Source organism: Megalops cyprinoides, chromosome 12 (assembly GCF_013368585.1).
Source record: "Megalops cyprinoides isolate fMegCyp1 chromosome 12, fMegCyp1.pri, whole genome shotgun sequence".
In the NCBI taxonomy this organism is placed as follows: domain Eukaryota; kingdom Metazoa; phylum Chordata; class Actinopteri; order Elopiformes; family Megalopidae; genus Megalops; species Megalops cyprinoides.
The window spans coordinates 13,043,074-13,057,671 of record NC_050594.1 but is presented as its reverse complement, the minus strand read 5'-3'; the positions used below and the strand labels follow the sequence as shown (position 1 = coordinate 13,057,671).

The window sequence follows — 14,598 nt, the reverse complement described above, 5'->3', positions numbered from 1 at the left end:
TATGATGTCATTTGTTGTAATATGTGCTGTGTTATTATCTAGCTTATTGATTTATTAATTGTTGGATGTTCCGGGGGAGGGGCTACAGCTACTTAACGGCTGGGGCAGAGCATCTCAGAGACAGTGTTGGAAGGAGAAAGACTTATCTTTGTTGTATGTATAGGACCCAAGACAGGACATACCCTATATCTAGTTCCTGTTTTGTTATTTATTTATTTATTTATTTATTTTTGTACAGTATATTCATTTATGTCTGTTGTTAGTTGTGACATCCTCACTGTAAATAGTCTGAACTGGATCCTGGATAAAGCACAAACTGTAAATAAATCACTGGTGACCCAGGCACACTGCCTGACTCTTATTCAAAGGCTTCATCAAGGGGATAGGGAGTGGACATGAGAACAAAGAAAAATGTCAAAACACAGTGATTCACAAAAGACAGCAAGACTCAGATGAGTGAGGAATGGCTCTTCTGAGCAGAATCAATCATGGACAATGTGTTCCAATGAGTGGTTAATCAAGTGAATATAGCAGCAGCCCTTGAAAACAGATCAGAGTAATTCAATATTTTACAGCAGTACAATGATTATTCATAGGTTTATTAATACAACTCATTTATAGTAATTAATAAGCAATGCTGCATCCAGTACTTTATCTGAATTTACTAAAAGCATAATGTAAGTATCTAAACAAATACAAGGCCAACTAAGACACAGTAAATACAATGAGTTAGGAAAAGGGGGAAGAACAAAAACAAATTGATCATTAAAGTGGTAGAAACGGTAACTACATGGATATCATGACAAAGTGTGTAATCAGGTGACATGGTGATTAAACAGCCCCTGTGCAGTTGCTAACCAGTGATGACACAACTGCTCCAGCAGCCCCTCCCACACTGGCCACCACTGCAGAGGCAGCACCGGACAGCCCTGCAGCTCCTGCCAAATGCAAAGCAGATCCTGGATCAGTTTTAGAGATAGTATGCATCTACCAGCGGAGTTCAATCAAGCAGAGAGAGTGAATCCTGAGACTGTGAAGTGCCTTTAACTCTCGAGCCATCATCTGTGAGTGGAAAGGGATCAATCATGTAATGGACAAACATACCCACAGCGATGAATGTTAGATTGTGATTTTCCCGATGAATCATTATTTTCACCCTTTTTTTTTTGGATCTGTTGTTTGGTTTTGCTGTATGGTTATTATCCAATTTTCTGCCACCACCTTCAACTGCGTAATGTCTTTTTCAAGACAAAAAAGGATTGGTATAATAGCACCACCTAGTGGTCCCATAGGAGCTACTATATATTTACACTTACCACATTCTCAGAAGGTGAACTAACTCTGAGTGGATTTATTAAAACAGCTATCTGCAGCACTTATCACTTGCAAGTTTGAAATCATTACAGGGTAATATCTACTCCGCACAGTGACGTACCAACAGATTGCAGACCGGCCACCAAGCTACCAGCAGTGACCCCGCCTCCACTGGCCACTGCAGCTGCTGACATCATCGAGGCAGCATAGGAGCCAGCTGTAATTCCAGCTGCCGTGAAACCTGCAGCTCCGATAATGGCAGGCACAGCAACTACCGCCGCACCTGCACACAGCACAAGAAGCCATATAACTGAACAAGGAGGACATGACCAACTATTTACATTAGCCGGGGGCTTTTCAAACATTCTGTGTTCCCAGGTGCTTACAAAGAAAATAAAAAAAACTCTTCAGGAAACACAAACTTTTTGTCAAATCAATGTTACTGTAGCTGTAAATGTGTTTAACTAAAACAAGGAGCTAGGTAAAACATTTTGCTGACTTATGTTAGATATGACTGATTTTCAGTTAAATATTATGCTGCCATAGTTGCTCATTTTTTTTTGAAATCATATTTAAATATTTGACTTGTATTTCCTACTCTACTTAGACCTTTTACTGTCCCTGTAAACCACTGTATCCCATTACATAGCACAGAGTCAGACCTTATTTACAGCAAAGACTTTACATAATCTACAGGTTTCTATGTCATTCATCTGTAGTATGTTGGGTTGGAGTTATCTTGTGATTTGTTTAATCCTTTCTACGTGTGAAGTCTTATGGTCTGATAGAGCAGAACTACTATGTGACATAGCAATTCTTTGTCTGGCATTGTTTACCACACGCTACTTTCAATCTTTCTGTTACACTCTCTCTCACTCTCTCTTCCTCTGTGTGTGTGTGATAGAGATGGACAAAGAGGGAAAGAGTAGATGGTCAAATATCCACTTTCTTGTTTACTTGCCCCCTAAAAATTGGCTAATACAAACCAGCACCAACTGTAGCTGCAACAGCGGTTCCGATATATTCTGTTGAAAGAAATATAAAAAAGTTAATATGGTAGTATGTTAGCTTCAACATATAATTTATGATGTCATTAGATATGGCCCATTACATTACGTTACACAACATGGCAGCATGACAGTTACTCTGTGACTGGCAGTGCTTACCACAAGTGCACAACTTTCTTTCTCTCACACTCACACTCTCTTGCCCTGTATGCATACTTTGTGTAGCTGTCTGTTCTCCTGCTTAAATTCACCACACACCCAAAATTAATCCTTGCTGATATAGGCCAGTACCAGCTGTCAGAACTACTATATATTCCATAGACAGAAATATAAAATAGTTACAGAAAAAGTAACACAATGGGAAAATATCTTCACACAGTGCACATCAGCTGCAGTTTGAAAGTAGAATAAAGGTAAAAGTGTATCTGTCTTAAGTGCAAGGACACTCACCCATTTTGGTTGTTTTTGTTGTTTTCCAAACTGAAGGGAAAAAATCTAAAATATGCATAAAATTCAGGGATATATAAATTCATTTAGAGACACACTTTTAAATATTTACTTACAAATAACACACTTAATGACATACCATTAGAACATTATAGATCATAAGTACACAAAATATACTGGGAAGATTCTAGCCAAATCTGACAGCCTGTTATTTCTGTATAACCACAGGAGATAAACGATTATAACTTTCATAACTGAACAGCAATCACAAGGCAATCTTTGCAGATGTTTAAAACATCTGTCACATTGATCGTACTAAATTAGGCTATCAGCAGTCGTCCTTTGATTTAATACTGCAATATTGACCTTACCTGACCGTCTTCTTTCTTACGTAGTGCTCTAACCCTCCGTGCAAGATGCTCAAATGTCCAAAGGTTGTTCACAGAGCTGCGAGGCAACCGTTTCCGTGTGGTACCTTTGTTAAACCACAGCTTTTATAACCTGCCAGATCGCTTTCAGAGTTAAGTGAGGCGTGGTTCTGCTAAGGACCTAGGTTCGTAAGAATCGAGAGTGAATGCCGTTAAACCAGCGGAAATGAAACCGAAAGTAGAATGTAAAAGAGATTGTGCCGCCACCACGTGGTCATGCTAGGCGTATTCCTGTACTCAAATTTATCATAGAATTTATCACATTTATCATAGAATCTAAGTACCAGTACATTGGTTTCCGTATACAAGACATTATTTATATATGCTTAAGATGACGACACTGTAACAGAGCTGTGGCTTTAATCGTCATACTTAACTGCGACCCAGGCCCGGCGCCAGGAGAAAATACAGAGGGGTGCATATGGCCCCACGGAGTGAATGGGGACCTTTTTTCTTAAGCAAATGGTGTGTCTACCTCTTAGCGAGAATAGCCCGGAATTTGGATACAATTTTGTAGTATTGTTGCTGTCCTCTGTCTGCTGTGCTGATGGCCCTTTGTGTATTAACGCTTACACTAAATGGTATTGATGTGGTATATTTCACGTAAACTGAGCTAAGTGCAGTGAACCTGGGGGCCGGTGAGGCGGCTCTCCGCTGCGCGTTCTCGTTAGTTTCTTGTAATTGATTGTCCTGCCTTTTTAGGGAGGTATGTTAATGTTCGGGTTAGGCGATAAGGAAGGGGGGTTGGTGGTTGTCTTAACTTTTGTTGTGTTTTATCCGTTTCCTGTACATTTGTCTGACATCGCAATGGCCTTGCGCCTATTATAGTGGGGTGTAATGCAGTATCTTTAACGGCGGTGAAATTGGACTTGTATTGTGTAGTGCAATCAAAAAGTGCTTACAGCCACTTCTTTCTCTTGTGTCTTAGTTCTGATGCAGTCTGACCCCTTGTGTCAAATCCGTTAAAGAAGTTCCTTAAAGAAGGAATGACTACTTGTGTCTACTTACTCTTTTACACTGTTGCCACTGGGGTTATCATTCCTGGACATACCTCTGTATGGTTGTATACCCAATGTACTTTATTTCCTTCCTCACTATTCCACAAGAAAGACCAGTCAGCCAATTGATCAAATGTGCTTATGATACTGTATTTTTTGTAATTACAGCGTCATTAAGTGCAGGAGTGCATCAAATTTTTTCGAGTCTCTGGCTTGCCACACTGACTGCAATTCATGTTGGTCTTCCTGGGTTTACAATTAAGACATGAAATCAATGTAAGCATCAGTAAACAGTTGTGTGTCACTACCTTTCTGTCTGTGCTTATGTTCAGTACGGTAATCTTTACACCTCAGGCAAGAATTATACACAAGAGACAGTATTTTCCCCAGAAGGATTTAAAAACAAATCAGAAACCCTTGAGCTAATTGGAAAATTATTCCTTTACTCCTGGTAGAGGTAGTCAATAGATACTTGCTGGAAGTAATACTACTGGAATGCAGTGGGAAAAAGACCTTCAGAACAGCTTTGACAAAGGACTTTTACCTCTGAAAGAACAAGGATCAGTTTACTTTTCTGTGATTCAATTGCAATGTGCCAGTATGAAGCAAACATCTTTCTTGTCACAACATTTTTTTAACCATTAAAAGACTACAAAACGCTTTCAGCATTGCCTTTTGTACTTGGTAAAATGTGAACTATTTTAAAGCAAATCCTCTGAATGAACCTCCTGTACAGATTCACAGGAACCAGCATCCTAACTTCTCACACACAGTGTGGTCAGTAGATTGAGACAAAGAGGATGTGAACTCTCAAGTACACCCACAAACCCAAGTTCATCCAGTTTCATTTCATTAACAGCTGTTATGTGTTGAAGCTTCAAGGATGTCAAATCCTTGATTAAGGTGTAGTTCCTGGAGAACAGTGTATGGGTGAAACAAAAAGCATATACATCATACCCCACCTGACCTATTCCTTATTTAAACTACAAATATTCCTACCATAGATGGTTTGCAAATAAGGCTGGAATGATTCAGAACTGACTCACACCTTAATCAAGAATTATACATCTTTGAAGCTTCAGCAGGTAATGGCTCTGGTTCACAGGGTACTTAAGATGGGACTGCAGAGTGCTGGGAACAGAGATGGAGATAACGTTCCCCTGTCCTTTCACAAGAGGATGGCTCCCTGAAAGAGCAAGATACCTCTCTGGGGTATCACACATCTCACTAGAAATACGTTTTTTCAAATTTCTGTGCTACAAGGCCTACATCTTCATCACAGGAGGACTGAAAGAATGCTATTGTAGAATGTTATATCACTGTTTTATATACAATATGCAAGTCAGACTTTATTGGGAGATTTGTATTGGGACCATCTGGATTCATTCCACTCACTGAGAGATTTTAAAACTTGTCTACACTGCATAGAATGAAAGTTCATGGTCTGAATCAAAGGTAGGCAACCCTAGTCTAGAGATACTCAGATGTTTATGGTGTTTTCCATCCAAGCTGTTGATGAGAGGATGGTGTGACTCCACATGTGAACTACACCTTGTCTCAACCAAACTTTTTCTTTTTCAGCATTGATTCTCAAGGTACAACTGTAGCACCACTAAAGCAAATGTAGCCACAGTGAGTGAGCTTGATTGCAATCTTCAGTAGTAATACAAAACTTTCTGTTTTATTAGGTAAAACGTGAACTTTTACATTTCATCCCTCATTTGTCATAACTCTTGCAAAATGTATGTCTTTAGTGAGTGGCCATGTCTTCCAGAGGGTAAGTCTTTAAAAATGAATGCACATGACTTTAAAGCAAGCCCTCTGAATGCACTTCCCTCTCAGATTCACTGACAGCTTCTTCCTGCTGTGCAGAGTAGGACAGTTTTCAAGCATTGATGGAGTGAAGCTTAACTAACATAAAAAGCTGTGTCACCTCACAAGAAATGTGCTTACCAGTAGATTCTAACTGTATCACATTAATCACATTTTCCACTGTTTTCCAGGACTAACTCTTGATTGATGGATTGTTTGGTCAATTGATTTGCTTTGTCTTCAGTAATAACTATGTATGGCTATTCAGTTTAAGGCCACAGTCTGGTATGTAAAAACGCAGGAATGTTAGCAATCTGATATGAAAGCAAGGCTGCATGGTGTGTGGCACACCAGGTGTGTAGCAATACTGCACAACTAAAAATGTTTATAACTCTTGCTTTTAACATGAGAGGTCCAAACTACATTCCTGTGACAGGTGAACCCCAAAGTCTGCTAGATGATCACCATCTTAATCATAAAAAATAATAGTATGAATATTATAGGTATTTTACTGTTTATTAAGAATTCAGAATAAATATTAAGGAAGATCCAATACTAATAATATAGTACATTACAATTGATCAATGCTACAGATGCGCTGAAACATCTGAATGTATAAACTTATAATAACATACATTAACATATATGCATTTATAATCCATAATGTCTCTACCATATTTCAATAGGATTGAACAGAGGTGCATTATTTGTAAGTGGAACTTATTTTCAAAACACTTCAAAGGGACAGGTGTTTGCCCTCTAGATCGCCTTACTGAATGCTTGCAGAACAGCCACTGTGCCATGTTAGCCAGCACCACTGCCATGGCTTCAGAAACTGCAGGCATAGTGACCACCCCCACACACGTTTCCTATTTTAAATTGTCTATAGTATGGTTTCCTGTCTTGGTTAAAATTGCAGCTGCTACTGGTTTGTATTGGCAAGGATGAATTTTGTGTTTTTTTTAGGAAAATGGGCAGCTTGTGTCGTCAATTGGTCAAGTAGGGTTTACAGGACACGATTGAGAACTACTTGATTAGCAGCACAACACTCCAGACATCACTTGATATTCATGTCATAAAACATATCAAATTTTATTTAATTCTGTGACTGGGCTTCTGCTAAGGGAGTCATTACTTGTTTTACTTGCGGTTTATTTTACATGTAGTATCGCAGTGTGTTTGGATTCTGTGGTCTACTGAATGTGATGTTTGTATGTAGAGTGGGCTTTACTTGTCTAGTCAGGTTGCACAAGTTAAGTTGTGGTAGGGCTTGAATAATGTTATGCCTACACTCACTGGGCTGTGAGAGTTGTTAGCCTGGTATGAACTGTTGCTCATTCAACTTGAATGGATGCACTGCTGTTCTTTTGTGCTGGAAGTCACTCTGGATAGCTTCTGCTAAAGTAATGTAATGTAATGTAATTACAGATAAATGTGGTTAATGGTCAACTTTATCTCTGCAATCTCTAGATCTCTAGTGCTGTTCCTCACATGTCAAGGCCTCTGAACTGCAGCTACATGGTAAAGCCTATCAATGTGCAAATCCTACCCTTTGGAAAATCACAGAATCTAGCATGAAAAACTGAAATGGCAGTAAGATTTCAAGACAATTAATACTGATTTCTTTATGTGTCAGAAGACAACTTGCTGTCTCCTACCTCATCACAGTCTAGCTTTCTTCTTTGAAGCCATCAAGATTTGAAAATAGAAAACAAACATCAGATGTACAGTATGATGAGATAAAAAAAAACTCTGTATCTCCTTGACACGACATCCCACATGGCAGTGCACACAGTCTCCCTTCAGAAAGTTTTTTTCAGAGTTCATGTGATTATCAAAAGTGAATTAGTTAACGCAGAACACATCCAGTACATTATTTACAGACTTTATTTCAAATGTGTCATACAGGAAGTTCCAGACTTGTGACAGTAACCTTTTTAGACCTTGTGCAGTGTGGGCTTTAAGACCCTCCCATGATTTTTTTCAGACCCACTATGTGGCCACAGACTGAAACTCTACATTTGACCAGAGGCCCAGAGGAAGCTTGAGAGGTAGACCTGTCACTTCTTCCCCTGAGAGAGACACAGACATGTATGATCTCTCTGTGGCACTTATCTTCACCCTCAGTGAGTTAATGATTTTGATTTTTGTTCCGGATTTGCCATTTGTAGAAATGTAATCAATTTAAAATACACTGTTGTTATTGTATGCGTGTGTGTGTGTGTGTGTGTGTGTGCGCGTCCAGCATCAGAACAAGCGCTCACTGAATTTCAGTTTACCAATAACATTCATGTTTTGATCATTAATATCATTTTAACATGTATTGTTCCTTTTACTGAAATAAAAATGATCATAATAGTTTTAATTGCACATTTTTTGTGTGTATTGTCCTGGATATGTAAGCATTAATAAGGTTTACAGGGAGGCTTTTTTCATGGTACCTTTTAAACCAGCATTTACATACTCTCCATTTACAGTGTTGACAGACCCCAAGGTCTCTGGAAAGACAGATTTGATGACTGTCAGGATTATGAGCAATGTGAGGCTGCACTGCGATGTCAAGCATGAGAAGGAGACACTTTGGTTTGGACAACGTCCCAACGATGTCCCATTTCTGAGCCTTTTGGCCAGCAAAAAAACCCACCCAGCAAGTGATCTATTCACACATTTCATTGCTGGGGCTGACCCTCGTTTTGCTGTTGCATTCAACATTTCTGCCAGCTCCGTCTACCTGACGATCGACAATGTTACAGGGTCCGACCAGGCACTGTACTACTGTGCCTCCATGAGGAAGGGCAATTTGCACTTGGGCAACGGCACCAGGATTGTGGTTTCTGGTGAGCTGGCATCTTTTATTCCTCTCTTCAATCCAGTTTTGGACTCATTGTTTGAAATTCATTCATTTTTTTTCTTTAGTTAAAATGTGTTACAATATATAGCACAGTAATAATAGTACCTTTGGTACTATTATTGGTAAATGAAAATGAAATGAAATGAAATGTTAGCAGAAAGATTTGTAATTTCTCAAAAGAGACCCAGTGCCTCTCTCTGAGTTGTGTGTATATTTTGTCAGGGGGGGTGAAGGAAGAGAGCACCTGTCCACCTTGCCAGTTTGATTGTCTCCCGGGTCAGGTGCACCTGGCATTCGTCTCTCTGATCTGTGTGCTGGTCTGTACCTTGGGCCTCTGCTTCTGTGTCCAACAGGTATGAGTCTACCTTTCTGCTGTCCTCACCACAGTTTCCTTTGGCTGACACCCACAACACGCTAAGACCTAGATAGTCCTGTCCCATATTTCTCTCCTGTGGTCTTTCGGCATAGATTTCAATGTCGAAATTTGGGCCCTCTCACTTCAAGTCATCTTGAACAGACAGAGGCTGCAGTGGGGCTCCTCATTGCAACATCAAGGGCACAGGTGAATATTGTCTTGGCATTGTATAAACCTTGGATTTATGTTTGATGATATTCTTGCAGGTGTTCAAGAAAGAACAAAAATCTTCAGAAGTCCAGGGAAGACAGACAGTTGCTTCTAGGTACTTATTTCATTGCGCCATATTACCATACTGTATTATTATCGGCTGCATAGATTCATTATTACATGGTCTATTCAGATAGTAGTTTTGTTTTTTGACTAATTGTCTGGTCTGGGTCTCTGCTCCTTCCTGATCCCCTTGTGTTTCGACGGAAAGTTTTTTCCTGTCTGAGCAGTCAGGTGTCTTTTACCCCACCCATATTCTTAGACTGGGCCTGATGTCGTCATAGCAATAAAAGAATGCTTTGACATATAAAGCAACAACAAGGGAGTCAATGAAGGAGACACTGCACTTAAGTTTCTTCGTTGTCCGTAAAAATACATGTAACAGAACCTTTGATCTCTCTGTTCGGCTTCATTCACATCTGAAATGTGGCCCCATTTCTACAAAAATGTAACTGAAACAAACCAGTGGTACAGTGATAACTTTCACCAGGTCACCAATGCTCTTTGGCTAGGGTTGGCTCAGGGCCAGTTCCATAGTGGAAACAGGTGTTACATGTACATGGTAGGTCAAAGAGGAGTGTTCAAGGTGTAATTGCCTGGCAGACTTGAACAACAACAAAGTTTTGTTTGCAGTTTTCAGACAGGTCTTAATAGGAAGAAACACAACACCAGCGACACAACTGGGCATGTTGATAAACCAAACTAAAAAAAAAAAAAATCAACCACTGAACACAGATTTTGCTTTTCTTTACTGCAGTTTCAAGGAGGAAGACATGGAAACACAGGACTGAGACAGCAAACCAAAGAATCACCGCTACAGACACAGCAAAAGTCAGATTTTGTCTATGAATGTTCCAAATGCAGTATCTATGTTTTTATTTGGAAAAAAGATGAAATATATCTCCAGGTTATATTGTAATTATATCTCATTTTCTATTTTACTATAAATTGAGGCATCACCTATGCTAACATGGCAAATGTGTGTGAGACATTGGTGCTAATCCTTCCTGTTGTTTAATGCTCTAACAGCACTTAAATACATTAGTTACAGGTCTGAACCACAGGTTTCAGGGAGTGGCATTAAAACTGGATCAAACTGCACTTCTTTTGTGCTGCAGAGAGTCGCACTGTATTGCATTAAATGTAAGCTAGTGAAATAATGACATATGGCCAAAAATGAACTAGATAAACAATGAAATATGATGAACACAACAATTCAGTTCTAATGCCAAAATCAGTCCTTTACAGAGGTTAGTCAATGAGATAATGAGCTTTGTACACTTGTACAAACAGGAAGTAACACCATACACTGACACATCCTGTTATGACGTATTTCAGTGACCACATGTTCTTTGAGGCTGCTCCTAGTCTAGTTTGAGCTGGTTCTTGTTGCAGTATATAGACTGTGAGCAGGGCTATATATGATTTATAATAAAACATTTTGTATTAAATAATTTTAACTGTCTGACTTGAATGAATGTGTCCATTAATCTGATTATATGCTTACATAACAGAAAACGGGTCTTTCAGAAATTTATGTAGATTGAGGAAGATACGCATCCTTCGTGTTTGTGTGTGTGGTTTTGATGCTGTTCCTGTGTGTTACCAAGGATCTACAGTCAAAAGATAAAACATTAGGAACAAGACCAAGATGAAAGAAAATCACCCAGAGTGATGCTTTATTCAAGTATTAAAAAACACATATTTTACAAAAATGACAGATTTAACACTGAAAACAAAAAAAATGTACATACTCTAAATAAGGTTGCACTCTGGGAAATTAAATGATGCCACTAGGCTCACAGTTTCACAGCCCCTTAACAACACACGCGTTAACCAGTATACACAAACTGCACCCATTTATATGAGCCTTCACCACCTCTCCCTAAGTGCTAATTGTCAATTGTTAATCACTCACTGTCAATTGTGTTCACCTGTTGGCAATTTGTAAAGGAACAAGCCACACTTCACTAATTGGAAGGCAGATTAAGTACAGGTGTGGCTGCAGAACAGAAGAGAGGCTCACTTTGTCCCCGCTGTGGGCTTGCATAGGCTGGGGTCCTTTGCTTTTTTCTTTTAACCTTTTGTTCTTTTTTTTACTTGTTCATGGTAGTGTTATATGTATGTCACATGACGTCATTTAAAGGATGCACGAGAGTAGGGGTTATGGGTCATATGACGTCAGGGTCACAGGTGCACGAAGGTGTGCACCTCAGGTATTTTAAATTGCCATGGCGGCAAGCACAGTCGTCAGGGATTATTGTGAGTACTAGTGTGGTATATTGCCGGCCGCGACAGCACCACCGTTGGCCGTTGCCGCTGCCGACATCATACCGGCCGCGTAGGAACCGGCAGCAATGCCAGCTGCAGTGAAACCAATTCCTCCGAGAATAAGGGGCACTGCAGCCAGGCTGCAGCCTGCACGGCAAAAATAAATATCTTACAATGTGGAACATGCATCCCATTTCCTCCATTACAAAACTGTCCAATGTAACCACTTATAATCTCCAGTAATAGTAACTTTACGGGTAGAAGTCTTACATGTTAAGCTGTGAGATGTCATCGTTCATTCTTGCGGGGGTTAATGTTTTTGTGTACGTTTTAATGCATGTGTCTCTAAAAATAGGTCTACATTGAAGCCACATTATTTATAATTGGTTGCAAAACAGATTTGAAAATACAAGTTATGTGAGCAAACTGGTTAGGATGACTGAAAATCTGGAGCTTCAATTATCAGCGATTAATCGAAATCTGTAATTTAGATTATCACCGAGCAGTGTCTTCAGTTATGGATCGTGAAGTCGTCATAACAACATGCAATATAATATCCAAACACAACACAACGCTAGCATTGCGCCAGAAATGCAGACTGTAGCAATACAATATTACCTGCCCCGAGAGCCGTCATTAGAGCAATTTCTGGGAGAGAAATTAAAAATGAATCATTACACATAAAAAATATATAAATATATTCGCCACATACTGATAAAAACATGCATACTTGCTGATGAAATGACACCATTACTGCACATATAAGCAAGCAGCGCTGAGGTCAGAATTTATTGGCATTTACTGTATGTTATTTATTCTGTATTTAGTTCTTAATAAATATATTTAATAAGGATGAGATTTATATCCTGATCTAGATCCGAAACTATCACTTTTGAAAGAATAGACCTACACAAGTTCGTTAAACATTTTGTTAATGAGTTAATTCAATTGTTAATTGCTCATTGGTATTTGTTGTTCAGAAACATTTACTCTTATGCTATAATAAATGGATTTAAAAACATAAACCTTACTCGTGGCCATCTGCAAATAAAAAAGAAAGAAAAGGCTCATTAGCACGATATGAATTTGTTAATTATTTTGGTAGATTACATTCATCAAAGACGCAGTGAAGAGTATTCTTACCGTACGTGGGTATAGCCTGCGTATTTCAGATTTTAGAGCTGTTTATATATCAGTTGAGGACAGGTCACGTGGTTATCGTGTTATCTTGTACGCACTACCTCCGTTCCTGGACTGAGGAAAGGAAACCGAAACGGCCCGAATTTCCGCAGACATGAAATTGTCTGCAGATCTGACCACGAATTCACATACAACAAATGTCAACATCTCTTTCGAAACATTACATATTTAATTCGTTTGTAGAACTACAGCAAAACCAATTACAGATGCCATACTGACACAAAATCTGTCTCTTGCGATCTAACATATCACCACTCCTAAAAGTTTTATCTCCCAATTCCTCTTCATAACGTCACCTTCATGTTCTATTTCGGTCTAAATTTTAAGATAAAAAATTTCATACAATATTTGACAGTTTGCGCAGTAATGGTTCAAATAAAAACAAAAGAAATCAATTAAGATTTTAATCTGAATCAATTTCTATTTGGTCACCAATAATAAATATTAACTTGAAACGCACTTGTTCAGGTGTTTGTGAAACCCATTTACAGATGGTCAGTGCGAATCCGACAATTAATGAAAAAATTCGTCATTGCAAAATAAACAGCAGTCACTTAGCCTATTTAATGAGATGCCTCAAAAATGTATTTGCGCTGTCATATAAGCTTACTAAAAGAACTGACACACCTTGACGTACAAGATACACCTGTCCAACGCTCACAGGGTAGCCTAATACCATGAGGATCGGCCACATTGGTTACACAGGGATGTTAATCCCTGAGAGTGACCGCTGGTGTATCATCAATAAAAAAGTAGAAAAAATAAAAACTCTTCAGTTTGTTTTTACTCTGTAGCCTATCGGACATTTTGTTCTGGTACGTTGATAACCCCACCCTAGCAGAAAGCTTATGAAACCAACCAGATGGAAGTTGCAAAAAACAAACAAAAAAGTCGTAACCCAGATAAAATACAAAGGTGATTTACTTAGTGTTTTGCGTGATTTTGTCAGAACCAGCAAGTAAGATGAAGTTTCGAAACATGTAATGATAATTACAATACAATTTTATCTTATTCGACATGTCGCATTTTCTGCCTGGTCAAACCAAGGTGTAGCCTAGAGGAAAAAAATGAAAGATCTAAATATAGCGAAAGAATGTCGGTCTATTGTCACGAAAGTTTTCCTCCCTGAGTTTGAGCTTGAACTCCCTGACATATCTGAATCTTCTTGGTTCTTATCATGACTTTCCTCAATATCAGTAAGAATAAAACTTGTGAAGAGGGTTTCCATTGCCAAATCAGTACTTGATCAAAGCAAGCATGCAAACCTCTGAGCACTGAGCACAGTGCTAATTCATACGTGTCGCTAAAAAATACACAAAGATGCTGCAGATTAAAAGGTTGATTTAATGCGATGCTCAATATTGCATATAGCCATCCTTAACTGAAGTATTTAACATTTTATTTCTGACGAAATACACATCTGAAATGTACAGTGAACTGGGGATAGGTGTCATTGTCACAAAGGAACTTTAACCCCTACGAGCCCAGTGCATAGCGAACTAACCAGTAAATTAAAGAGGCCGAAACTCCAGACTGCGTTTAATTAAACATAGTTTTATTTGTTCGCCGTAATTTGAAGTTTGAAAAGAAACACAATGTATTAACTGTTAACTCACAATCCCTGGATTACAATAGGCTATAGGAA

General features: G+C 38.9%; 1 protein-coding gene and 1 long non-coding RNA gene across 2 annotated transcripts; both read right to left on the bottom strand.

Moving 5' to 3' along the window:
- Nucleotides 1-705: 705 nt before the first annotated feature.
- On the bottom strand, nt 706-2,796 carry LOC118787486 (interferon alpha-inducible protein 27-like protein 2). The gene is made up of 4 exons (XM_036543067.1): nt 2,772-2,796; nt 2,301-2,339; nt 1,436-1,597; nt 706-938 (listed from the first exon to the last, which is right to left on the bottom strand). The coding sequence occupies exons 1-4, from the start codon at nt 2,773-2,775 to the stop codon at nt 832-834; spliced, it is 312 nt and encodes a 103-aa protein (XP_036398960.1). The 5' UTR covers nt 2,776-2,796; the 3' UTR covers nt 706-831.
- An 8,504-nt stretch (nt 2,797-11,300) lies between these two features.
- LOC118786432 lies at nt 11,301-12,795 on the bottom strand. The gene is made up of 3 exons (XR_005005338.1): nt 12,785-12,795; nt 12,372-12,401; nt 11,301-11,900 (listed from the first exon to the last, which is right to left on the bottom strand). It is a non-coding gene; the product is annotated as an uncharacterized LOC118786432 (long non-coding RNA).
- Between the last annotated feature and the right edge of the window lie 1,803 nt (nt 12,796-14,598).

Bases quoted from the DNA above. Each gene is read 5' to 3' on its own strand.
- LOC118787486 (XM_036543067.1), bottom strand. The intron at 1,598-2,300 runs GTTTGTATTAGC...TGCTGTGTGCAG, and splicing joins TGCAGCTACAGTTGGTGCTG to GTGCGGCGGTAGTTGCTGTG. The intron at 939-1,435 runs GTACGTCACTGT...TGCATTTGGCAG, and splicing joins GGCCGGTCTGCAATCTGTTG to GAGCTGCAGGGCTGTCCGGT.